General features: G+C 41.8%; 2 protein-coding genes across 7 annotated transcripts; both read left to right on the top strand.

Moving 5' to 3' along the window:
- The first annotated feature begins 1,987 nt into the window (after window positions 1–1,987).
- prss16 (serine protease 16) lies at window positions 1,988–9,324 on the top strand. 4 transcript variants are annotated; one of them, XM_020586648.1, is made up of 15 exons: window positions 1,988–2,058; window positions 3,047–3,244; window positions 3,510–3,589; window positions 3,923–4,098; window positions 4,342–4,441; window positions 4,814–4,943; window positions 5,249–5,372; window positions 6,362–6,439; window positions 6,605–6,652; window positions 6,738–6,857; window positions 7,378–7,542; window positions 7,792–7,933; window positions 8,054–8,233; window positions 8,349–8,500; window positions 9,031–9,324. In XM_020586648.1, the coding sequence occupies exons 4-15, from the start codon at window positions 3,931–3,933 to the stop codon at window positions 9,088–9,090; spliced, it is 1,467 nt and encodes a 488-aa protein (XP_020442304.1). In that variant the 5' UTR covers window positions 1,988–2,058; window positions 3,047–3,244; window positions 3,510–3,589; window positions 3,923–3,930; the 3' UTR covers window positions 9,091–9,324. The 4 variants fall into 4 exon arrangements, with proteins under 4 accessions (XP_020442304.1, XP_020442276.1, XP_020442287.1 ...); XM_020586620.1 differs by lacking the exon at window positions 3,510–3,589; XM_020586631.1 differs by lacking the exon at window positions 3,510–3,589 and having other exon boundaries at window positions 1,992–2,067.
- Window positions 9,325–16,381: 7,057 nt separating this feature from the next.
- On the top strand, window positions 16,382–26,331 carry meis3 (myeloid ecotropic viral integration site 3). 3 transcript variants are annotated; one of them, XM_020586884.1, is made up of 13 exons: window positions 16,382–16,805; window positions 17,182–17,282; window positions 20,468–20,607; window positions 20,914–21,088; window positions 21,180–21,230; window positions 21,335–21,385; window positions 21,855–22,004; window positions 22,221–22,329; window positions 23,080–23,225; window positions 23,830–23,906; window positions 24,825–24,883; window positions 24,992–25,078; window positions 25,803–26,331. In XM_020586884.1, the coding sequence occupies exons 2-13, from the start codon at window positions 17,271–17,273 to the stop codon at window positions 25,988–25,990; spliced, it is 1,245 nt and encodes a 414-aa protein (XP_020442540.1). In that variant the 5' UTR covers window positions 16,382–16,805; window positions 17,182–17,270; the 3' UTR covers window positions 25,991–26,331. The 3 variants fall into 3 exon arrangements, with proteins under 3 accessions (XP_020442540.1, XP_020442550.1, XP_020442558.1); XM_020586894.1 differs by lacking the exon at window positions 16,382–16,805 and adding an exon at window positions 16,994–17,058; XM_020586902.1 differs by lacking the exons at window positions 16,382–16,805; window positions 17,182–17,282 and having other exon boundaries at window positions 20,531–20,607; window positions 20,943–21,088.
- The last annotated feature ends 6 nt before the right edge of the window (window positions 26,332–26,337 follow it).

Genomic DNA, 26,337 nt, shown 5'->3' with positions numbered 1-26,337 from the left:
CGTAGTGTGTCCTCTCTCTCTCCCTGTACCTTTCTGCAGGTTGCCCTGGCCCTGGAGCTCTATGTCTCTGACGAGCAGTCACCAGCCACATCGACCTGATCAGTGTTTGATTGTTGTGTCTTGTTGCTTTTCTTCTTTTGTCTCTCCTCTATCCACTCACCCCAACCGGTCGAGGCAGAAGGCCGCCCACCAAGAGCCGGGGTCTGTCGGAGGTTTCTTCCGTTAAAGGGAGTTTTTCCTCCCCACTGTCGCCAAGTGCTTGCTCAAGGGGGATTTGTTGGGTTTTCCCTATGTAATAATATTGATAACAGTAAGGTCTAGACCTTACTTTGTAAAGTGTCCTGAGATGACTTTTGTTGTGATTTGGTGCTATAAAATTTGATTTGATTTGATTTGATTTGTCGAAACCTAAATAAACAAATACTTTTTAAGTTTTATGACATAGGTTTACTCATTTAATTTTACAGTAGCATTCTTCAATAGAATGCTGCTTTGTGTCTGCTGGATGTGTAACCACATGTGACCACATGAGGAATCTGTTTCTGATGGACATCTTGTGTGTCTGCTGTTTTAACAGTATTGTACAGTGTAGTATTTTTCTGTAAACAGCTGCCAGAAACAACAGTGATGTGAGACTGTACCACCCATCCATCCAGTATCAATAGCTTATCAGAGGTTGCAAGGGTTAGTAGTGTACTCCAGATGTCCCTCTGTCCAGTAACATTTTCCAGCATCTCCTGGCAGCCCCTGAGGTATTCCCAGGCTGCATGAAATATATAATTCCTCCAGTATATCCTGGTTCTACCCCGGGGCTTCCTACCACTCAAAGCCCAGGAGGTATCCAGATCGGGGTGCACAATCCACGCCACCTGGCTCCTTTTGATGTGAAGGAGCAGTGCGTCTGCTTCTAGCGTCCTCTGAATGTCTGATCTCCTCATCCAAAATACTAACTTTGTGGAAAACCAAAATATGAAAATGCAGAACAGGACTGGCCCAAATCCTTATGGGGTCCTAAGCTAAATTTGATATTGGGGTCCTCCCTTGCCCCTGCACCGCCAATACTAATAACTATGCTCAGTGCTTGATCATTCATACTTGTACTGTAAATCTAGCACATCCATTATCAGTTTTATTAATTATAGCTGTTTGCTCATATCAGTGTTGGCCAAGCATGTTTTTACCCATATGAACTTTAATCTTAAAAGGTAGCAAATTCACTAAAGTGTTACTAAGTGCTAAATACTGAGTGTCTGATCTCATCACCCAAAACATTAAATCTGTGGGGTGGAAAACCAAAACATGAAACTGCAGAACCATGTGATTATTTTCTCTGGGTTGATCATACCATGTTAAAAATACTGATTATATTGAATTCAGTTTCTCCTTTTTGCGTGTAGGCCTACCTTTCCCTGTTGGTTGCCCAACATGTTGCAAAACATAAAGCCTATTTTTTGTTATTAGTTTAAAGGAGGAGGTAACAAGCTGAGTCACTTTCCTGACAAACTTAAAGGTCACATGAATGGAAAATGGCCCTAGCCTTCGCGGTAACTAGTTTTACTGATAAAAAAAAGTTAATCTGAAAATACTCAGCTGCCTACACCACATACATATATAACTTTCACCTATGGTAAGTCAGGATGTGGGTTAGGGTGTCATCACTGTTCACTTAGAGGAAACCGAGTAATGAGATGTAATGTGAAGATAATCAAGATGCTTGTGTGCATGTTTTTAGTGTTGCCCTTAGTGCTATTATTTTAACTTTTTTTTTTTTATGATAACAGGGTTACAGGAACACTTTGACATTGTGGGAGATATGCTAATAATGAGCCAAAGTGAATGTGGCCATTTTGCCCGTCTCTTGCCATATTCCATCTAGCCACCAGATGCCCTCAAACCTTCCCTCCATTCCCAGTCACACACCTGTTGCCAGTTTCCTCATCTGTTATCTCATTATTTAAACCTGCCAGACCAGCTGCTTGTTGTGAGATGGATGTAGTTTGGTTATTTTTTTTGTGTGCCAGTGCAGGTTATGCTGTAGGTTCTTGTTCTATGTTGCCTGTGATATAGGTAACTGCACAGCTTTGCTTGGTTTTTATTTTTCTCATTAGTTGTAGTTTTTCTGTGCTCACAAAGTTACTTTATTAAAGCTACTAAGGTTTTAGTTTCTTATGGCAAACTCTGTAGTAGGTGGTAAGCTTCATTTAGTCATAGATGTGGATACAAGGAAAGCTGAATGAGAGACAGAATGTCTAGAATTACAGATACTGGTGGAACAGAAGCTAACCCAGGATGTCATGACTTCAGTTCTCCATTTCTTACTGTGCTAATCAACAGGCAGGACATGCTTAGTTAGGCATGAAGAGTACACTTGGGGGGGGGGAAGCAGCTACACTGTGCAATAATTTAAAAAATTGCTGACACCCCCTGCACCTTAATTTTTATTTGTATAAAAACAAGTTAAGTGTTGGCTAAATGTTAGACTGTCTTCCCAGATGTCCTCCTCTATTTCCCCTATAAAGTGTGCTCAGTTAGAAAGAGTAATGAATTTTAGACTATGAGTTGTTCACATTAATTTAACCACTAGACCGTGTTTAGGCAATGCAAACAGTTAATGCATTGCCTATACCGACACTAGCTGTAAAGTAGTTGGCAACATATGCCCTATGTGCTTCTGTGTGTTTGGGAGCTCGGGCTCCAACTAAAATCGGAACTCCCTAGGAACTTGCTTATTTTGTTTTTCTTAGGGTTTTATATTGTTTCCTGAGGACACTTTAGCAAAACACAACAGATATAGCAAATGGTGCTGGAATTAAGCCTGTGTGTGTAGATACAGGGCAGTGCCTCTCATTACCTATACACACACACACACACCACATGAGATGAGGAAACTGTTGAACAGCTCTTAAAGTGCAACCACTCCAAAAAGCCATTACAAGGCAGGGAGATCTCATTACATCTCCAAGCTGACGCTCCATTTTGCTGAGCAGTTTATATGTGACAGACACATACACAGCGTCACTCTGTTTGCATGTTTTTCCAAATGCAGATCATCACAATCGGAGGTTTTTCACGGATCATCTCATCACTGCAGCCCCTTCAAGGACTATATAGGGAGCGGAGTGGTGGCCATCCTCCTCAGTCCTAATTGGATGTGCATTCAATTTAGCTGTTTTGGTGGTAAAGATGCTTTTGTCATCAACCTGCTGTCTCGTCTTTCTACTTCTCTTGAACCACGTTGATACTGGTGAGTTGATAAATGTTCCACCAAATATGTGACTTTCTGCTTCCAGATTTTTGTGTCTTGTCCTAAACTTGATAACTAGAGAACTTGTTGATATGTTAAATTAAAAGAACAATTTAATTACCTGCATAACATGACTTTAATGTTTTAAACAGAAGCCATACTTCTGCTCATTTCATGAAAATGTTTTTGCTCATAATTTACTGATAGTAGTTTGGGTACTGACACAGACTAAAAGGGTCCTTATGGTCCCTGGTGGTTTTTAAAGGTTTCTGATTCAGCTGAAACATCCAAGTGTATGTTAAACCACCTCTGCGTGCCCGGCTCCTGGCTTCTAGATCATCCTGGGTATGTAAACCAAGCTGTGTCATGGTGGTTGGACCCTATTAGCTTTGTTTAGCTAAAAGGAGAGAAAACAAAACAAAACAGATGCTGGTGTTGATCTGGAGTCCCTTGGGAAAGTGTTGACTGTCCCTGAAATCAATCGCAGACTCTGACTTTAAGTATTTGTGAAATATTAGAAGCTTTGGTTGAGCTGATGGAGCCACACAGGACACTTCAAACAAGTTGTATAGTGCCACCTGTTAATCAAGAAAAGGCTTTTAGCATAATGTTATTTCAGTGACTGTGCAAGATTTCCATTCTCTCTCTTACCTGTTACTGTTTTTATTTGAATGCCAGGGCGGGTTATGTGGAAGATCAAGGAGCGTGTGCGTGATGTCCAGCTGCAGAAAGCCAAGCAGCATCTCTTGACATACACCGTCGGTGGTTCTCAGCTTGTCAGGCATGTGAAGGAAGGACGGATTCATCAGCCACTGGACCACTTCAACCAACAGGACATTGGCACCTTCCCTCAGGTAGAGAAAGATCAAACAGTACAGCAGATAATTACATGATGACGGCCTAATATTTGAGACTAAATGATGAGAATAAAAGAACTTGCATTTCATGTTTGTGACCTCGTAACCTACATGAAGACAAACTACACAATTGCTTCCAGTGTGCAAATGTGTCCATTGCAGCAAAGACTAAAGGATTAATATGCAATACTGCTGGTTTAGATGAACCTGAATATGTCTCCCTGGCTGTCCTCCTTCTAGAAGTTCTTCGTGAATGAGGCATACTGGCAGCATCCTGATGGGCCGGTGTTCCTCTTCATTGGTGGAGAAGGGCCCATCTTTGAGTCTGATCTTCTGGGAGGCACGACATCTGAGATGCATGCACACTTTAAAACCTCAAACTAGTCAAACATTTAAAATAAAGAAATGCCTGAATCAGCTGCTAAACGCGCTGACTCAAATGTTTGGAAATGAAAGTTAAACTCCATAAATGAAGCATCTGTAAGGTAACGCTACTTAGCAAGTGTGTATTTTCTTTCTTGCCCTGCGCTTGGTTTGTTGGTACCATTCCCCTCTTCCTAACTCATCAAATTTCTTCCCATGTTTTCTGTCATTTCTGTCACATTTTTCCTTTTGTAAAGGCTCCATGCACTTTTATTTTGTTCCCCTATTGTACTAGCATTTCTTAAAAAAAAAAAAACTATACATGAATCTTTCTGCTTTGGTATCTTAGGTCACCATGTTGAAATGGCTGAAAAACACAGGGCTCTGCTGTTGACTCTGGAGCATCGTTTCTATGGTGACAGCATCAACTCTGATGGCCTTGAAACAGAGAATCTTGCCTACCTGAGCAGTCAGCAGGCGTTAGTATTGTCTCCCTATTGTTTTATGTGTGGTTGTAAATGCATGTCCTGCACCCTGCTTTTCTCCTCACTTCCTCTACATCATTGCATGTAAATGTCTCTTTAGTTCATTCAGTATTTTATTTGTTTGATTTGCTATTATAAAATCCTGTCTACATTATACAATGTTTCAGTAGGTGACTGGTCTAAATCCTACAGGAGAAACCATGATCAAACACTTGCATCACAGGTTTCAGTTTAAGGAACACTGACACATCCTAGTCAGATTCAAGCACCCTGCCCAGCCTTATTTCTCTTTTGTTCAGGCTTACTGACTTGGCAGTATTCCACCAGTACATCAGCCAAACCTTCAACCTGAGCCGCAGGAACACCTGGATCAGCTTTGGAGGCTCCTACTCTGGAGCACTGTCTGCCTGGTTCAGAGGAAAGGTGCAGGGCTGGGCCTATATATGAACTTCTGGATGCATTCAAAGATGCACAAAGCTCAGGGTTCTATGCTGAAGATATAATTGTTTAAAAACAATGCACAAAACTGGTTCTTAAGAAATTACTCCTGATCAGTAAGTGTTTCAAAGTTTGTAAAACTGCATTAATTCATACCAGGCATCATGATGAGATTTCTCATGGTTCTGCATTAATTTATCTTTGTATTAAAATCCAGTGATAAGACTCAGTGGGCCAGGAACAGACACAGTGTGAGCATTGCTATAGAAAGGCAGTATTTCTCTTCCTGTCATAAAGGTTACTCTTTTATTCACACCATAAAGGAGATAAGAAAGGTCATACTGAAGTTCTTTCCTATCATTTAGTGAATTTACAGCCACCTATCATGTCTACCACAGTGTTGTTAACACTTAACAGGCTGTCTGCCTTAGATTTATGGCCACTGCAGCAACTAGAATTGTGACGTTTCAAACTTTTTTTTTTTTGCACGCCAGATTCTGTCCTGCTGTTATTTTGTATTTTCTTACTGTTAACTGCTGCAGAAACACAGACCAACATTGTTTTGGTCCATCTGTGTGTTTAACACATTCAGCCAATTTGTTCCTAGTAGGATGGAAAGCTCAAATATCTTTTTTTAAACTCCAGAGTAATTGACTAAAACAGTCAGGTGCTGTTATATTTTAGCAAATCTTGCTCAAACAGAACTAGTTTAGAGGATTTATGGCACCATTTTGATGGTAAAGTTACAGTACCCATGTTCACTGAAAATATCTTGCAGTACAATAAACATGGGCTGTTGTATTAGGGTATGATATATATATTTTTAAATTTTAGTTGTCAAAGGCACTAAATGTGTTCTTTATTCTGCATTTGCTACAGGACTAACTATTCATCATGTTAGCTATTACATAAATGGTGCTACCTTTAATAGTCTTCACATCTGTTTGTCTTCCATGTATCGTATCCCACTGCAGTTTCCCCATCTGGTGTATGGAGCTGTGGCCTCTTCTGCTCCTGTAGAGGCAAAACTGGACTTCTCTGCCTACAACAACGTAAATTGGCACAATCCATGGTCACAATATTAACAAATTACCAGGGCTGTAGCCAGAATTTTTGTCCTCACTTGGACCTACACCTTTGTATTACACATGCAGTTACTTTAGGGATATATCATGTTTTTATTAATGTTCTCATGTCTATCATTTAATCTCTTTCAGATTGTTGGCTTGAGTCTCACAAATGAAGCAGTTGGTGGTTCAGAAAAGGTTGGAAGGCCAACTGTCTACACCACATGACAGGCATCACATTCCTGCCACTTGTATTCAATTTGCTCTCATCCTCTACCTGCAGTGTCTGGCTAGTGTACAGGAGGCTTTTGCTGCTGTGGAAGGAGCCTTGATGGGTGGTAATGCCAGCCAGTTAGCCAAGGACTTTGGCTGCTGTCAGATCCCCAAAGATCTTAATGATCAGGTGATGGCTTTGGTTTTTGAGATACTTGAGGGGAAACATAGTGGTTGTAGGGCTTAAAGGGCAGCAAAGTACCAGCATGGTGTTGGGGCAACAACTTTTAGCAGACTGAGGAGGTCTTGTTCAACAAACATGTATTCTAATGCAACCTCCTTTCCCTCCCAGACACACCCTTACAGCTGTGTCACTTATAAACCACAATATTTGACATTTGGGTTATTTTACATCTACTACTAGAAGAAAGGTCAACCAACCCCTTATCACTTAACCTTTGTCAGTTTTATCTAAATATTTCAACAAATTATCAATTACATTTTTCAGTCTAACTCAATGTGTGTGTGTATACATTTAGTAAAATTAACTTAGCTATTCAAAATAATTGAATTGTTAAAGTTCCCACTTCCCCTGGTTGGGAATTGGTTCTAAATCCCTTCATCATGCTTCACCCATCTGTTTTTGGTTCAGTTTTCATGCAGACTAGCTTGAACAAAAAAAGAACTTTCACTATACATCTCTTCTTCAGATTGAGCTGATGGAAAACCTGGCTGATATTGTCATGGGAACAGTACAATACAATGAAGAAGGGGTGCTCATGTCTATTAATGAGCTCTGTAGTGTCATGACCAATGATAGTGGGACATACGTGGAACAGACTGAGGCTTACAGCCGCCTTGTTAAACTAGCTCAGGTATGGAAACCGATTCACTGTGTGAAATGATGATTTGCTGCTTTTAGCTTTCCCGTGTCATGTTCAGGACCACCAGATGTCACTGTTGTACCATTTTTCATTTATCAGCAAAAGACTTGTAGCCCCCCAAGAGATAAAATGAAAACTATTTAGGCTTTTCTCTTGCCAGCAGAATTATACAGCTTGTGTTTTCTGATTTCATGTTATGCTTTTTTGTTTTTGTTCATCCCTTTGTTTTCTCTGAGGCAGATTTACCATTCCATGAGTGAGGAACCCTGTCTGGACATCTCCCATGAGAAAACATTGAAGGATTTGATGAACACAACCCTGCATTCAGGAAGGAACCCAGAAAGACAGTGGACCTACCAGACCTGCACTGAGTTTGGCTTCTGTACAACACACGCAGCAACACACATAGTCATCTATTGTTTTGTTACACGCAGCAACACACATAGTCATCTATCTTTTTTTTTTGTTTTTTGTCTTGACCCCTTTTTGTGTCTGTGTGTAGACCAGACTTGTGAAGATCTCACTTGTCCATTCTCTGGGATGCTGACCCTGCAGACTAGTACAAAGCTCTGTCCTATGCTGTTTGGCATTTCCCAGCATTCCCTGCCCGCACACATCACCTTCACCAATACTTATTATGGAGGAATCGGCGCTCAGACACACAGGGTCCTTTATGTCAATGGTGAGACTGGATTTACTATAGAATCAAAAATTACTGAACCTGAGGTAAGAGAATATCAGACAGGGTGATTATAGGATTTTGACTAACTGAAAAATCTATTTCATCATTACCACAGGAGGTCTTGACCCATGGAAGGAGCTCTCAGTGGTGCAGGCTAGGACTGAGGAAGGGCAAACCCAGGTTGTTTTCATTGAAGACACTGCTCACTGTGCTGATATGATGAGAAGCGACGTCACAGAGCGCCACTCCCTCAAGAAGGCCAGACAGGTGTGTATGACTCACTGAGATGCTTTAAATCTACTTAGCAATCATATAGATCTTAAAGTTCTAATATGTATTTGATCTGAACCTGCTCAAATTTTTGTGCAGCATGATTTAATGAAACACGCTATTGCTTTGGCCAAACAGGCACACTTTGCTGGTGGAAGACTTTGTAACACGAGCACAGTATTTCCACTGTTTATCTTGCAATCATCGCAATGAAAGATAAGATGATTACCTCTGATTTTCAGAGTTGTATAAACCTATCTCAGTATTATGAGCCACTGTGCAGCGCTTTGGCATCTGATAGATCTTCACACTTTTAACTAAATCTTTTCGATATATTTGCACACATCGACTGGATTTTTGTCCTCACTTTCTAACACTGGGATCACATTTGGATGGGATTCCTTCAGGGAGAGGAGTAATTGCATTACAAGAACTATTTCAGTTTCATTCCAAATTATCATTATTAGTAGTTGTTACAGGGCAGAATAAGATTAAACTCTTTGATTTCATCATGTTTTCCCCATCAGGACATTGAGAACCATGTGGCTAGCTGGCTGAAGATGGCTGCCCAGGAGAAGACAGAGTAACAGTCTGATCAGATCACATTAGAACCTGATTAACTCTTATCACTCTCTCTCCTCTGCAACTGACAGGAACCAGTTAATAAGCTGGTGTCTGGCTGCTCTGCTTCACCCACTTTCTGTGTTTACTCCCTCCTGTTCTCCACCATCTATTAGCACTGCGCTTGATCTCTGTGTTTGTGTGATTATGGTTTTATTAAATTCTCTTTCATGGCTGTTTTCTACTCATTAGTTTTTGTGCCTGGCTAGTAAATATATTTCAAAATTCATGAGTCATAACCTTCCTGTGTCACTAGGGTGTGATATTGCTACATGTCAAACTCCTTTCTTAAAATCAAAACTGTTTGCCTGCCTAATTGATATTTACTTTTTGGGGGCACTAAATGTCTATTATCCACATTTAATGTAGGTTTATTTATGTAAGTATGGTCAAATTTGTCCATCAGTTAGTAGAGAAGTTGAATCTGTTCTATCAGTGTGTGGTGCAGTTGTACTCTAACAGTGAGAAACCATGAAGATACGCAGTGTTTGGGAGGAAGCACCATTTTTCCCAAGGCCATCTGTTTTTGCATTGGTTGCTGGGTGTGTGTGTGTGTGTGTGTGTGTGTTCGTGTGACCCTCTCAGTAGGGGGGTCAAAAGTGGGAGGTCATGACCCTGCTGACCCTGTGGGAGTAGGAGATCATCAATCAACTAGAGGCTGGACAGAGCAGTGGGGGGGGGGACACATGCCTAGATACTGTAACACACAAGGTACCTGGGGAAATAAATATTTCTAGTATAAAATAATTAGCAAATTTAAATCGAACTAGTAGTGAGGAATAAAATAAAAATGTCTTGTGGCTATCTGACATCTAGGTCTCAAACATTTAGTTTTCTTTTCAGCCCACAGTGCATTTCAGTTGCACGGATAAAGTCCTGTTGAGATGTTTGCTCTTGGCTAGCTGTATGTTTTGTTTGATAACATACATGCTTTCTTATTCATGGAAAGCTCAGGGATGCTATTAGACTGAGGCAGGTGGAAAGAAAGGGAGTCAACAAGAAGCACTTTTTTTTACTGCTATGTTTCCATTTTATTCTGCTCCTGTACCACTCACCTCTTTGATATTGTAAACAAGCACACCCACAAATAGACACACACTTCCACACACTCCTACAGTCCCTATCAGGGTTATCAGCAAGCACTTGCAGAGCGACAGAGCATGCTTTTTCTCTCCTATCCATTCCCCCTCCTCCTCCTGCAGCCTGTCCTGTTGATCAATGAGGAAGTTCTTGGGCCTCAACTATTAATCAGAGCCTATCGGCTATCTGTCTGCTGAGCCAACCAATCACAGCCCTCCGACAGCTGGGCCATGAAAAATGTGGCCTGGTGGATGGAGTGGGGGTGTGTGGAAGGAGGCCTCTGATCCAGGTCAGGTCACTGCTGCACAACTGCACTTTATGCATTTACGTTTAATTCTTCATGTGATGACAGCCACAGACAAATACAGCGTGCAGGTGTTTCATGACTGATACAAAAACAACAAAATTCAATGGACTCATTTTGTTCCCGATTAACATGTAGATCAGACATTTTGCAACCATGTAGCATCCAGGTCTACTGACAAAAAATATAATCAACAGTATTTTTAGTCTGCAACAGTTTCAAGGACCGTAAATCTGTGGATCCGTTGTCCAATAACAAGACGTATCCAGATTGATCAATGCGCTACCATTCTTCTTCTGCATAATGACCATGCTCACGCTCATCTATTCACATCTTATTGCCATGATTAGATTACAACTAATGCTATTACACTGTTCCCATCTCTCTCTCTTCTTCACTCCACCTCCCTCTCTCTCTACCTCATCATGGATTTCTTGCAGATCTTATTAGTGTGTGATGTGGACCAGGTCTCCCACTTTGGATTTATGAACCCTCAGACTTCTCTCCTTTAATCTCTCCCTCTCTCCTCCTCTCCCTTCCTGCATCTGTCCATCTATCATTCCCAGGGTTGGCTTGGGCGGAAGAGTATTAATCCCTCCATCCCATCTCTCACTCCTTTGGACAGATGAGGAGGTGAATAACTTTTCATAATATTTTTGTAGCATTGTAAGGAAAATAGAGAAGTCTTAGAGGTAATGTATGCAGATTTTACTAGGCAGTGCTTTGATACCTTCAACAGGTATGAGCTCAAAATGAGGTGTGTGTGTTGTAGGTGGAGTGCAGAGGGACAAACTACAACTTAGTTTAGGAGAGAGTGTGTGTGTGTGTGTGTGTGTTCTAGTCAGTTGTTGCATGTTTATGTGGTGCCCCACAATGTGTCGCCATGCAAAGTGTATGTGTCTGCAAAAGGGCAACAGTAACTGCATCTTATTACCTGTTGATGCCTGTAATAAAGACACACGTACATAAACACACACACACACACACACCGTATGTTCAACAGAATCCAATAAGCACTGGGAAATTTATCGGAGTGATCAGGACATTTAATAACTTCAATCCTCACAGACCTAATTCTATTTAAAAAAAAGGCAAAATTTCAAATTCAGTGTAAAGAAAAGAAATAAACCTTTGACCAGAAGTGAGAGTAAATCCGACACACACCCCCTCTCCAAGCCTGTGCAGTGACAGGTAGATTAAGGGGTGTGATAGATGCGCCCCTCTATATCTCCCTCTCTCCACCCCCCACCCCCTCCCCTCTATCCATCATGGCGGCTGGTGTAATTGTGGCTGCGTGGGGCTGGCAGAGGGAGCCTCCATCCATCTCTTTAACAACAAACAGTCATGAGGACGGATGGCACTGCACTCTCCAGTTAATCTCCATCTATAAGAAGAAGGAGGGGACAAAGGGGAGGGATACAGAAAGAGAGGAGCAAAATAACAGAAGGGAGAAGTGTTGACTTAGTATAAACAAAAAGAGATGGAGAGGAGAGGACAGAAGGAAGGAGGGAGGGAAAGATGGTTGTGAGCTGATGAGAGAGGTCAGGTCCAAAAGAGTTGAAACAGAAGGGATAGAGAAGAAGAGGAATGACCCAGGTGAGGGTGAATAAGGGAAACTGAAGGGAAAATTTGCCAACAGGCTGCAAGAGCAGGTCGATAAGGCTGGATTTGCTTGGTGAGCGTGTCAGAAGAAAACAGGAGAGATGGAGGAAGGGAGGGGGAAAAAATTTATGTCTACGCAGCCAAACAATCTAGAAACTAGAGGCACAGGCTCATAGAAATACACTCCCTGACTACCCCTCACTTTTGCCCCTCTCTGCTTCTTTCCTTCATCCTCTCTTTCTCCTTTTACTTAACACCATCACTGAAGTCAACAAGGCTGTGTGGCGTTCCAGCACACCATCACTGAAGTCAACAAGGCTGTTGACTAACCTCCATCTCTCTCTGGTAAAGTCAACTAAGGTAAACTTTTACATCAAGGTGAGTGCAGCAGCAGTTTTTCTGAAGGTTGTTGTTTCTCATCTTGCAGATGATGTGAGAAAATTATAATTTGAAGCTTGTGAACAACTAGCAATGTTATCTTTCTCTAGGCTCCAACAGCATCATGTTGGGGAAAAAACTGAGAATTTGTAGAAGAGTAATGTCTTATATTTTCTGGTCAAAATTTAGTCAGAGCCTTTTGAGATTTTAGTGGTCAATGGTATTTCTAACGTACATCGGGATGCAAAGACACAGGGCACATGCGATCTTGCAGGTAAACATCCACAATTGCACACACTCTGTCATAAACATAGTCTCCCTCCCTCTCTGTTGCTAGCCTTTGGCATCACCTTTAGTGAGGCTTGACTTAGAAGAAGTGCACCTTGAGGCTGACCCTCCAGCATGTGACCAAACAAGTAAGAAAGCACGCAAAGCCCTCCTATGTTCACTGTCATGAACACTCTTACATGCTAGTCCGAGTGCACACACTTACCAGGCCTCGGTGGATGCAGAGCAGGGTGCGTTTGAGCCTTGACAGGGAGTGACAAATTACTGCAGCAGTTTTGACATGCAGAATGGTTCCACAGTGAACCTGCCTGACAGATATTCAGCTGCGTGGTGCTGGAGAGGAGACTGCTTCTTAGGGGACAGCTCCACAGCAGGAGGAAATCATCTCGACCTAAAGTTAGGCCTCAGAGAAGAAACCGTTTATGTATGTATTTTAATCAGCACACATACATTTGTGCAGGTGTTACTTTTGTGGATATGTACACTTTACTCATCCAAACACCATGTTAGGAGATCAACAAGAAATGTTTCGAAATGTATCAAAAGGAGATAAGTTTTTTTGCTGGAAAAGATTTAACTTAAAATGTTTTTTATTTGTTTCTTCTGACTAATATGTAGAACACTGTGGTAACTACTCCCTTTGACATTAACTGGACATGCACATTTGATGAAGGTGGCAAAATACAGAAAAGACCCCAAACAGAGCACTGAGGTGAGAATAAAATGACCTAAATGACTTAAATAATTTAAGATGCTGTTAAAATGGATTTCTTCTGATTGCAGGTCTTCCCATAAAAGGATGAATCTCATCCTATGAGAGCTTTTAAAAATGTTTACTGTTTATACAGTATTATATATCACACCTTATGTTTTATTTAATTTGTAGTGCTCCTTTAATTTGTAATGAAACTCACCTGTAGCAATCAACAGGTGCTGCAATATAGAAATCACACTTGTGACCAGGTTAAATGGAGAAAAGTTGACAACCTTTGGGTCGTGTGGACTACGCTGAGCATGGAGAAAAGAAAGAAGAGCAAAAAATTGCCTGAGGATTTGAGAACCACAGTAGTGGAAAAGCATGGACACTCTCAAGGCTACAAGTCCATCTCCAGAGATCTGGCTGTTCCTGTGTCCACTGTGTGCAACACTGTCAAGAAGTTTACAGCCCATGGCGCTGTAGCTAATCTCCCTGGACGTGGATGAAAGAGTATTAGACATGACAGAATGCCACGAAGCATTGTTTAAACAGTGGATAAAGAACCTTGATCAACTTCCAAACAAATTCAAGCTGACCTGCAGGCACAGGGTGCAACAGTGTCAGCTCGCACTATCCGTCATCATCTGAATGACAAAGGATGAGCTGATAGGAGGCCCAGGGAGACCCCACTGCTGACACAGAAACATAAAAAAGCCAGATTGGAGTTTGCTAAAACTTACCTGAAGAAGCCACAGTCCTTCTGGGAGCTTTTTGATTGAGCACATCATTCTACTGTTTTCAGAAAATGAAATGAGGTCTTCAAAGAAAAGAACGCGGTCCCTACAGTCAAACATGGTGGAGGTTCACTAATGTGAATGAATTCTGGGGTGCAATGTAGGGCTCAGTGTCAGAAGATTGCGTCTCTGTCAGAAGTCATGGGTCTTACATGACCCAAAGCAGATTTCAAAAAGCACTAGAAATTGTTCAAACTATGCGCGGGAGAGTTCAGAAGTGGTCGGCAATGAGTCCAGGTCTAAATCCCATAGAGCACCTGCGGAGAGAGCACCTCAAAACAGCAGCTGGGAGAAGGAACGCTTCAAACCCGAGAGACCTGGAGCAGTTGGCAAAAGAAGAGTGGCCCACAATTCCAGCAGAGAGGTGTAAAAAAAAACAAAAAACTCTGTGATGGTTACAGGAAGTGACTGTTCAGTTATGCTGTCCAAAGAGTGTGCTGCCAAATATTAACTTGAGGGTGTCAATAATCCTGTCCAGTTTATTTTTAGAGTTCTGTGTGAATGTATCAGATTTGGTGTTTTTCTATAAGTTTTTGTGTTGTTCCAATGCAAACAAAAGATATAAACATGAGAATACCAAAGAATTTGTGCTTGCAACAATTTTCTGGGAAACCTGGTGCATTATTTGACAGAAATGCAGGGGTGCCAATATTTTGGCCATGACTATATACTTAATGATCAAATAGCCTATTGTTCCAGCTTTATAAAGACGTGTTATTGTAAGGCCTTTGAGAATAAGACACTTGTGTTACTTTTCAGCATAAGCTTAACAACATATGTCGTGTTAAATGTGCTGTGTTGTCACACAGACACACCGGGTTGTGATAAAAATGATGGATAAGTGTTAATCTACATGTTTAGATAATAGACTGTTAATATGTTACAGAAGAAGATTTATGGTCTAATTCAAGCAAAATGTTTAAGTGTCCTGCAGAAAAACACTGTTAACAGCTGAGTGTCGCTCCCAGTAAAGTGCCATAGCCTATAACTTGTTAGTGAATTGTAAAGGGGTTCCATTAATACAAAAACGGAAATCCGAATGCCTGTAAACATGAATTCGCCAGATGACGCACACTTCAACGTTAATCCTTCTCATTCGACCTGTTAACAAAGTGAGAACAAGCCTTTTTCCAGCCCATTGACGCTGCTTCACGGCTGTATTACCGGCTCAGTGTAGGAGGGGGCTGAGCGCTGTGATCACCCCTGCAGGAAACCAACACCCCGCAGAGTTGAAAGACCCCTGGTTGCACGGACGGTGCACAACCCCTCGCAGGCGGCCCCACGGTCAAACTCCATGCCGCCCACTGAGACGCCTGCCCCGGCCTGCTGGTGCCCACCGAGCCGCTGCTGATTGAAATGCAGCCGCCTGTTGGCCCCTCACAGCGGGACGGGGGAAAGAAGAGCGTTTTGAATCATTGTTGTTACTTAGGTGTCGTTTGCAACACAAGACTGGAGCTGAACTATTCCACTAACATGTGAAAGGTTTGTTTTCTCTCTCTAGTTAAAATTAAACTTTCTCACAATAATGGTTTTGTTTTCTCACTTCGCGCAAACAACAAAAAGGCCAAAGGGTGACATTTGGGCTGCGTCAAAAGGCGCATCTTGACAAAAACAATAAAACGCTCTGAAAGCTATTGTCAGCCAGTAAATTTCTTGTCATCAAGCACGCTTCAAACTTATTTATGGTCCAGCATGAGGAGCAGATTGATTAAAACGGTTTTCTCACTGAAATTACCCTTAATAGCTCATTAACTCAGCTGCAGTCGAACCAACAATTTTGATTGAACTGTGCAAACTTTCTTTTTCTGATTAAAACTGCACATTTCCAATGTGTTGTGATTTTGCAATAAATTCACTTTAGAAGTTTCTGCTTTTACAAGTTGCAGACACTGTGAGGAATTTAAGAGGCTACCCAACATATTCTTATCACTTTAATTGATTGTTCAGAATTTGATTTATATTAAATCTGCTCCATGTCAGTAAAGTGAGAGTTAATCACGATTCTTCTCCAGAGAGAAAGGAAGGAAGGAAGGAAGGATGGAAGGATGCTGGAGGACTGATATTGGAGATTAAACGATCTAAAGGGTCTTCTTCTTCTTCTCTGGTGTTTGTGATAAGGAGGAGGAGGAGTAAAAGGGGGAAGAAAATGAGGAAGGAGGGGGACCAAGAGACCCCGTTGCGTTCTGACCCTTCGAAACCTTCCCGCACACGGCCACCACCATCACGATTCCCCCTCTCTTCCTCCTCCTCCTCCTTCCTCACTCCTCCTGAGACTGAAAACACCATCGCTCACTCCCAGCCGTGACATTTTCCAGCCTGCCGCCGTATGCTGCGCGGACAGCGAGCAGAAGCAGCCAAAAAGGAAGGGACGCTTTCTCTGTCTTCCACGGCACCGAGCAACCCGAGCCGGAGCGAGAGGCGCACCAGGCGGAGGCGAGGCGCTGCAGGAAACCGCTGCTCCTTTCTCCAGGGTTTCTGGACTACACCGGACACGGCCCAAACGGGACTGGATACGGCGAATATTTAGGCTACGTCTCGGTGGGACATTTTACACCATTTACTGGAGCTTTGTATTACTCAACATCAGCATCCAATAGCTTTTACAGTCGCATTTAATAGGCTGTGAGCTTTATTAGAGCGTTTATTACCTCTTAGTGTATAATAAAGCATTAAGCTTGCATGTGCAGTAGGATATCGGGATATTAGACATCCATAAAACCTCTAGTACCGTCATTATGTTGCAATATAAAACGCTACGGGCTCGGAGTAAACAGACACACAGAGGGAGAAGGTCCTGACTGTTTTCTATATGCACCCTCATGTGTTGTTGGATCCCTGCTGTCTCTGCTTGATATTAATTGTGTTTCCAACTTAATTGCTAATCCATAAAAAAAACATGCACTTTTATCTTCAGGACTCCAGGGAGAGACGAAGGGAGCAAAGCTCGTGGAACTAGCCGAGCAGCGCATCATCATCTCGGTGTGGGTCTGGCTGTCGAGTCGCATGGAGAAGCGGGTAGGTCCGCTGTTTTTATTATGGGACTGATTCAGACTCGGGTCTGGCAGGGATACCAGATCTTATATTACTGGGGAACGGATATAAACTTAACTAGAAAGATCAGGGATGGGAATCCTCTTTGCACTCGCCAGTCGGGTCGGGTTTAGCAGCCACACAAAGCAAAAGGCCCAGTGGAAACAGACTAGTGGACTGTGCTGGCATGGACTTAATGTTTAGGGAAAAACAACAGAAAAACGTGCCAACAAAAACACTAGCGCCACCAAGACATACCCTTTTGTGCTATAAAGGCGGCTAAGCGCACGAAACAGTGGGGAAAACTTCTAAACCCACCAGTTATCATAAGGTGAAATGCAGTTCAGCGGAGGTTACTGATGTACAACTATGTCAGCAGTCACTTAACATGCCTCACCTGGAGATGTTTGGAGCTCATTCTTCATTCTCTCCGCAAATGTAGAGAGTTGATGCGTAATATCAGCGAGGCGTCGTAATGGCACATAAGGGTTAGACAGTCGAGTAGGTCATTAAGAGGCAGAGCAGCTCTTCAACTCGGTAAGTAGGTCACTTTTTTTGCTACAGTGATTCAGAGGCATGATGATGATGGTGATGGTGGAGGAGGAGAGGCAGGCAGAAGCTGACAGCAGCAGGCGGACTGAGACCTGTGAGTGGAAGGGAGCAATTAGAGATGTACAGTGTGAAGAAAGAAAATCAGTGCTGTGTGAAAACAAGGCAGGGGAGAGGAAAGGTCTGCACACACAGAGAGAAACAACAAGAACAGCGTAAAAACAGATTTTAATTGAAGATATTCACAATTCATTTTCTGGGTATAATGGGTCATAGGGTAAGGGGATTTCTGGGGGTTAAAGGAGATGCAGGGTTGTATTTTATTGGCCCTTTCAACTCAGTATTGCTGAACTATTTCATTTTGTACAGTAATAACATTTTATAACAAAGTCCGTCCAGTCCTTAGACCAAATTGGTAATGTGCCTTATTTTAAAAGAGTATCTGCTGTTTTGTGTCAGAGACGAGCCATAACTCGACCTCGAGTCTGCAACAGGTTAATTTGTTTTGTTTTACAAATGCTTTAAATGCAGAAGTGATTAGCTTTCAACAGATCTGCCTGTAACCAATACAAAACTTTTAAAGTAGAAATATTGTGCTTTCGTTCATTTCGTTATAGTTTGTTCTGTCTTTGTTAATAATAGAGCTTAAAAAAGCTAAGATGGTAAATGTAATTTGGACATTTGAACATTTTTTGTGAATTTAATCCCCAAACACATTTATATTTTCACGATTTTTATGAGGTTGGCTGTTTTTGTCCTTTAAACCACCGAACTGTCTTTAACTTATATGTTTCAGACACAACTGTTATTCTTTATTAATAGATGTTAATTCGGTCACATTTTCAAGTATCTGAAACATAAATTTGGGCCAAATTTTCTTGCAAATTTAATACATTCCATCATAAACCCAGTTCTACCGAACGGCTTTATTCCCACGACTCATCACAGGCTTTGGCTCTGGAGATGAGTCTTCCCAGCGGAAGTAAGCTAAAGGCGGTTGTTAGGCCGGTGATAACTTTTCTATCTCGGTGGAATTACAATTAAACCTCGTAATGAAAACGTTGTCCTCCCATTTGAAGCCTTTAGCAGCTCCGTGAGATTTCAAAAAGGCGGAGATTCACGGAACCTGTCATCTCGACTTGTGCGCTTTGATCCGCTTGACACACAGAAATCCGATATGGGCCGTGCGTAAAGAGAGACGAGCAATCTGATAGGAGTGATTGTGTTAATGGCCAATCTCCTTAAAAACTAGAAGGTGTCCTCAGAGCAGGTGCTTTCTGTGATCCCGGTGGCCATATGGGACTGAAATACAGCAATTTGATAAGTCATTTGACAGTGGCTCCCAAAGTGGGGTCTGAAGACCTCCAGAGGTCCTGCAGAGGGGACGGAGGGCAGTGCATAAATACGGAGAGGAATAACTGATTTTTAAAAAATGTAATTCCAGTGGTCAGCATACAGAGAGAATATGTGGATAATAAACAGGAATATAATGTTTGAATGAAATCTGAAGTAACAAATGTAAATGATTCAGTCCTCTTGTCAAACTCTTCTGTAGTAACCTCTTCTGGTGACCTCCCTTGGGAAAAGTCTCCATAGAAAAACTATAGGCTAAGCAGATCACAACTTTTATTGCTCAGTTAAAATAATGCAGCAGTGAAAGGTGTCTAGGCCAGACCACATAGCAGCTGCTGTCTGTGATCCCAGTGGCCCTGCAAGACTGCTCCAGGAGCCTCTTTTAATCCAGCAGAAAGAGGCACAGAAGAGATCTGCTGACCTGAGCATCGTCACCTCAGAGACCAAAGCTGCAGTGAAGCACACATTTGCTCTGTAACATAAAGAAAGAGAGGGGAAAAACAAGGGAGTGAGATGTATATTCATGATGTTATGTCTGTAAATGCTGCTGTGTTTGTGCATGTGTTTGTCTGAGTGTGCTGCTGCATGTGGGCCTGATTCACTGTGTCAGTGTTTGTGTGTGTGTTTGCCCCAGTGAGGCCGTCACAGTGGGTTGTGAGGGGCGTCTCAGCATGGCTCTTGTCTAGTCTGAGTTTAGGAGGGAGGAGATAATATTAGCAGCTACAGGCTCACTGTCTTCTGCTCACCTCCCTGGTTTCTCATCTCCTCTGCTTTTCTTCTAAGCTTTAGACACTAGACTTTTCAATCTAGAACAATTACTCAATTAACCAATTAGTGGATTAACTTCATTAATCTGAAACCATTTTAATAATTGTTTAAGTCCATCTTTAAGCACAGCAGCCCCAAATTAACTGCTTCAGACTGGTTGATTATATAGTAAGTGGAATATTGTTGGGTTTTGGACTGTTGGTCGAACAAAACAAGCAAACTGAATACACCAACTCAAGCTTTGGGAAATTGTGATGGTATTTATTTATTTTTTTGTTTATTTTACTGTCTTAAAATTTGATAGATAATCACAGAACAGTAAATTCTTCTGTTAAATGCAGCAGCAGTAGCTGTTTTCAGTGTTAGTCCAGTAAGCTGTGTCACTGAAACCCCCTGACAGCTCAGCCTTATAATAAAATCACAATAGGATTTGATGTCAGGCAGGCACAGATGTCAAACGTGTCTGATGTTTTCTGTCTTTCTATGTAATTGTGTTTCAGTATGAAGAGCTGGTGCACTACTCAGGGTCGGAGGGCATGTCGGTGGGGGGCTATGGGGATGATGTCAGGCCGCTTCCTCCCCCACAGTATGGACCCACCATCCCTGACTCCCTCAAACACCACAAAGACCAGATCTATGGGTAAGAGTATGTGCATACTTGAAACCTAATATGTGATGGAGACAATGACTTATGTGGCCTTGTAGCTGTTAAAAACCTGTTTAAACTACACACGGACCTTTAGCAGATTAACAACTAGTACTTATTTGTACACTGAAAATACTAATGAAGTGTTTACTACCTGTTTCATAAATACTGTGGTAAAATGTTTTTTGTGAAACTTTTTGTAAATATATCATGTGAACAACATGTCAACTGTTACTGTGTTTATGTACAGTATGTAAACTGTAAATGTGTGTGTCTCGTTGTGTGTGTGTGTTTGTGTAGTCACCCACTGTTTCCACTGCTGGCCTTAGTGTTTGAGAAGTGCGAGCTTGCCACCTGCTCCCCTCGAGACTCCACCTCCCTCTCAGCCACTTCCCACCTCCCCGGCATGACCAATCACAGTGACGTCTGCTCCTCCGAGTCCTTCAACGATGACATTGCCGCTTTCGCGAAGCAGGTCAGTGACACCTGTGAGAGCCAGTCAGAGAGTCGATGGCAGCTGATGCACGCTTTAATGTTTGTTGCAATTTGTTAAACTTGTGTTGCAGATTCGTTCAGAGAAGCCTATATTTTCTTCCAATCCTGAGCTGGACAACTTGGTATGAAACACCTGTAGACATCACATAAAAAAATGGAACAGACATTTTCACACATGCATTGTGGGTTATGTATTGATAAGTAATCCACATTCTCCTCTATACAGATGATCCAGGCCATACAGGTTCTTCGCTTTCATTTACTGGAGTTAGAGAAGGTTGGTGAGACAAAACCATTCAGTTTTTGCTTATTCTTACACTTTACTTAATTTATTTTAGTATGCATACTCTGTGCTCATGTGAGAAAGCCTGACATCCAGGACTAACATGTTAGCTGCCAAATTGCACTGCAATCAAACACGCTGGGTCATAAAATGAATAAAGAACAGTCTTTCAGAATCTTAACAATGTGTTTAAGGGAATCGTTGGAGACTAAATTGGAAACCAGGGAAGGAAATTTTAGTCAGCTTGTGTAATAACATTAAAGGGTAGGTTCACAGTTTTGAACAGGAGGAATGATTACATCAAGCAAAAACTGCTTTAAATGTACATATGGAGATGAGATTATTGTTTTAAGAGACTGTTGAACAGAAACTGTGAGCTTGTTCTTTGGTATGACATAATCGGGCAGAGATGAGGAAGTGGTGTTAGCAATATACACTGCTGAGTATAAATGTGTCTCTGAAGGTGCATGACCTGTGTGACAACTTCTGCCATCGCTACATCACCTGTCTGAAGGGCAAAATGCCCACAGACCTTGTCCTGGATGAACGGGAGGGTGGCTCCAAGTCTGACATGGAGGACTTCACTGGATCCTGCACCAGTCTGTCAGAGCAGGTGAGAAAAGCTGCTAAGGCACCAAATGTCAAAGTGCGTGCTCAAGCACTGTAGCAGAGTCTCCAGCATTCATCTGTCCAGCTGCATCCACTGGATGTCAAAATAATGACCATGTGGTTTATGTCTCCTTGTTCTCTCTCCTCTCCACCTGCTGGGAATTCTCCATCTTCCCATTACCTCACCTCCAACCTCCTCTCTGTGCCATCCTCTCTGCAGAATGCCTCATGGTTACGGGAGCCAGATGAATGCACCACTACTCCTCTGGGAACACCGGGCATCTGTAGCCTCCCTTCGCACAGCACAGCTGACAACTGTAGTGACACAGGTAAACACACATTGAAGACACTTTGCTGCACAGCAAAGATGCATGTAGGGAAGCACAGGTGTGCACGCACGCAACTGCAACATTGTTTCTATTATACAGTTCATACACAGCATATAGTGTTTTGAAGCTAAATAAGACAACTATTTTTCAGATATTTCATAAAATAAATGTTTAAGAAATTATTGAATTAATTGAGAAAATAATCAGCAGACAAGTCATTAATGAACACAGTTGTTAGATGAAACCCAACCTTGATATGATGAACATTATGCACAGTGATAATGTTTTGTTAGATGTGTTGGTGTTGATTAAATTGGTGTGGTCAACATATGTATGTATTACTGTGAGTGGGTTGGAATAGATACTGAGGGGGGATCCTGAATGCAGCTGTGCTTTTGGAAACCTGTAACTTATAGCTCTATGATGGTTGAAGGCAATGAATTAAATCTATGAATACGGATACAAAACATCAGGAAAAACCCTAATAAACACGCAAACACACACACATTTCCCCATGGGGACTTTACACCCTAACTATTGCCCTTACCTCATTCCTAAACCAAGTCCACGCTCCAAAATTCAATGATTTACATTGTGACAACCAGCATCTGGACCCCATGAGCAAGGCCAAGTCCTCACAGTGTATGTGTAAACAGGTTTCAGTCCCCACAGTGTCTCTAATACCAGGTGTGCACGCACACGTGCGCACACCAGTGCCTCAGATGCATTGTTTCCATGGTCTCCCTGCAGGCGATGGTCTGGATGGAGGAGTGGCCTCCCCCAGTACCGGAGAGGAGGATGAGTCCGACAGAGACAGGAGGAACAACAAGAAGAGAGGGATCTTCCCCAAAGTGGCCACGAACATCATGAGAGCATGGCTCTTCCAGCACCTGTCGGTGAGAGAGCTTTTTCATGTTCTTATCAACAAGAACATATTTAGAATATAATTAAAAACATCCTGCAAAACTGTAATCAAACAAAGAAAGCTTGTGTAAAGCACAGGGTGAAAAAAAATTATTGAAAGAGGATTTAGAGTGAGGCAAAACGTCACTGACAAGAACAGACAGCGAGGGGAAGCGAGTGTATAATGGAGGTCAATTAAATTAAATGAAAAATCTGGGGATTAAGTGATTATGTGAATGTGCCCGCTATTGAATAATTGTGAAAGTGATAGAAATGGAGTGAGTAATTGCTGGCGAGGTGGTTAGATTGGTAATTAGCTACTAAATGAGGCAGGTCAAATGTTGCCGCACTCCAATTATTACAGTGTGTGTGTGAGAGAGAGAGAAATACAGAGCAACAGGGAGAGGTTGCTGAGGTTCAAAATGTGACTGCAGATGTAAGATCATCAGTTTTCACACCGAGAGTTCACATGCATTATTATATTTTAGATTTAAGCCTCAAGTACCCCCAAGATGATTTACTTATATGTTTGCAAGAAACCTGTGAGTCTAAAGTGTTTTGATTTTGTTAACTCCAGCTCTGTGTGTCCTCTCCCAGCACCCATACCCATCTGAGGAGCAGAAGAAGCAGCTGTCACAGGACACAGGACTGACCATTTTACAGGTCAACAACTGGTCAGTGTGCTCCTTTTTAATATACTAATTCTAGCCCTGCGGCTTATTAATGTTTACTTGAACAATCTTGTTCAAATTGTCAGCTTTCAATTTGATGGCGACAGACAATTTGATGTTACCACATCAATAATATATATCGGTGTGATAGTCTAATGTACAAATGAAAAATGCTTTGCGACTCACTTAAGTAGTATTTTTTTTGTCATTAGCTTTTTCTTGTGCAGATATATTGTATGAATAAATATTAATTAAATAAAAAGTAGCACTTTTACAATATGGAATGCTATAATCAGCGAGCAGTTTAAACAGAATAAGAAATGTCCTACTAAGCATTTTTCTGAAGCTGAAGAGCAATAAAATCCACTAGCTTCATGTTCATAAAACAAAATAGCAAATCAATATTGAATAATTAGATGATTTACTGCTCCCATATTCCCTATTCCCTTTCCTGGCACACAGGCAAAACACATACACACACACACACACGTGTTCACGTTACTGATCAATAAGTTTTTTATAATTATGCTATGTTATGTTCTGTTTAGTCATAGACACACACTCTCACTCCAAACTCAAGAATATGAAGTGTGTGTTACATGTTAAAAAGTAGGTTTGTCAATGATTTATATGAAACTCATATATATATATGTATATGTATATGTGAAGCTTATGTGTTTTTAAATGTGCTCCTGCTGTGGCATACAGAGTGACCCCATCGATTTGATCAATCAGTTATCACAGAACAATCAATAACTGCTTTGCCCTAACTTTGATTTACTCGGCCCGTTGAAAGGGTTAAGTGGCTGTAAAATGGGAAAGGTTAAAAGTCGCCCAGTCAGCCTTTTTCTCCATTAATGGGTGGCCTTGTCTCTCTCTCTCTGAACACACTCTTTTCTGATGTTGTTCTCCCCTGAGCAGGTTCATCAACGCCAGGAGGAGAATAGTTCAGCCAATGATTGACCAGTCAAATCGCTCAGGTCTGTGTTTATATGTTAGTCACCTGGTCAATCGATCAGTAAACAGCTAGTTTATATGAATGCAAGTTTATTGTATATTTGTATCTGATGGTGTGTGGTGACTCACAGGTCAGGGCGGTCCCTACAGCCCAGAGGGAGCAGCTCTTGGCGGCTACGGGCTTGACGGACAAGCCCACCTCGGGCTTCGAACAGCAGGTACAGCAGCTACACACATGATAAAACAAAATGTACTACTCCACTTACAGGACAGGTCTGGTGATAAATCTCTGTTGTTCTGTCAACAAAGACCAACACCAGCAATTAAATTATTATTCTACAAAGAAATATTATGTGTAGCTTGATATAGATTAGTCCTCTGTGTCATAGAGCTATATTGTTTTCCAAATACTACTAAAAACACACCGAGTGAAGTGGTCCTTAATTATAATGAAGACACACACTGTTGACTTAATCTCACTTACTGTACAATGTCCTTCTGCCAGAAAAGCTCACCGGAGCACCAAATGTGGATTAATCCACATGGAGAATAGGCTGCAATGAATTCACTGTTTCCTCCTGATTGTTAACATTTGCTAAAAACTACTGTAAAACTAATATATATATTTAAATATATATATATATGTTAAATTTTTTTCTTTTTCTGTGAATCTGGGTTTAATTGTGTCTCCAGTTACTGAATCATATGGTGAATCTTCAGGTCAAAACATGATATTAAAAGCAAAATTAATGTTAAAGAATAAAAATACTGCACTCTTCCTTCCACGCTTGACTTAGATACTATGAATAAGGTTGGTTTTCTTTGCCATACGTAGATTACTTAAAGTGTTGTGAACTTTGTCCGCTCAGTAATTTCTATTGACCCAAATCATAGAAATAATTCCACTTCATTGACATTAAAAATATACTCTTTTCCCAACAGGTCTCCAGGGGATGTCTTCTCTGCAGGGTGACTACCTGTCCCAAGCAAGCTACCCTCCACACCCAGGACCTTCCCTCCACCCGTACCCAGGCCCACACCCCCACACTGCCATGCTGCTCCACCCGCCGCCGCACGCGCACCCCGCAGAGCCGCTCCTCGCACAGGGACTGGACATACACGCCCACTAGCTGTGGGAGGAAACATGGTGTGTGTGTGAGGGAGACTTACTGTATGAATGTGAGTGTGCACAGTGAGCTACTCTATGTGTGTGTGTGTGTGTGGCTGTGTATGTTTAATGTACACATACAGTAAACTATTTAAAGAAAAAAAGACACATTGTTCCAAAAGTTTACATTCCCCACCGAAACACACCGACCTTAATGTAGCTATTTCACTCACTAACACACACACACACGCATGAGTAGACATCAACATGACATTTACACACACCCAGTCTGGACCCACAGGTTTAAGCCATACCTCTTTCAGAGTAGAAGTGCTTCCTCCTCTCTAAATGTCTCCACTGTGTCCTGTG

Source organism: Monopterus albus, unplaced genomic scaffold (assembly GCF_001952655.1).
Source record: "Monopterus albus unplaced genomic scaffold, M_albus_1.0 scaffold8.1, whole genome shotgun sequence".
Taxonomy (NCBI): Eukaryota; Metazoa; Chordata; class Actinopteri; order Synbranchiformes; family Synbranchidae; genus Monopterus; species Monopterus albus.
The sequence above is the reverse complement of the archived record's forward strand: the minus strand, read 5'-3'. Positions and strand labels throughout refer to the sequence as shown.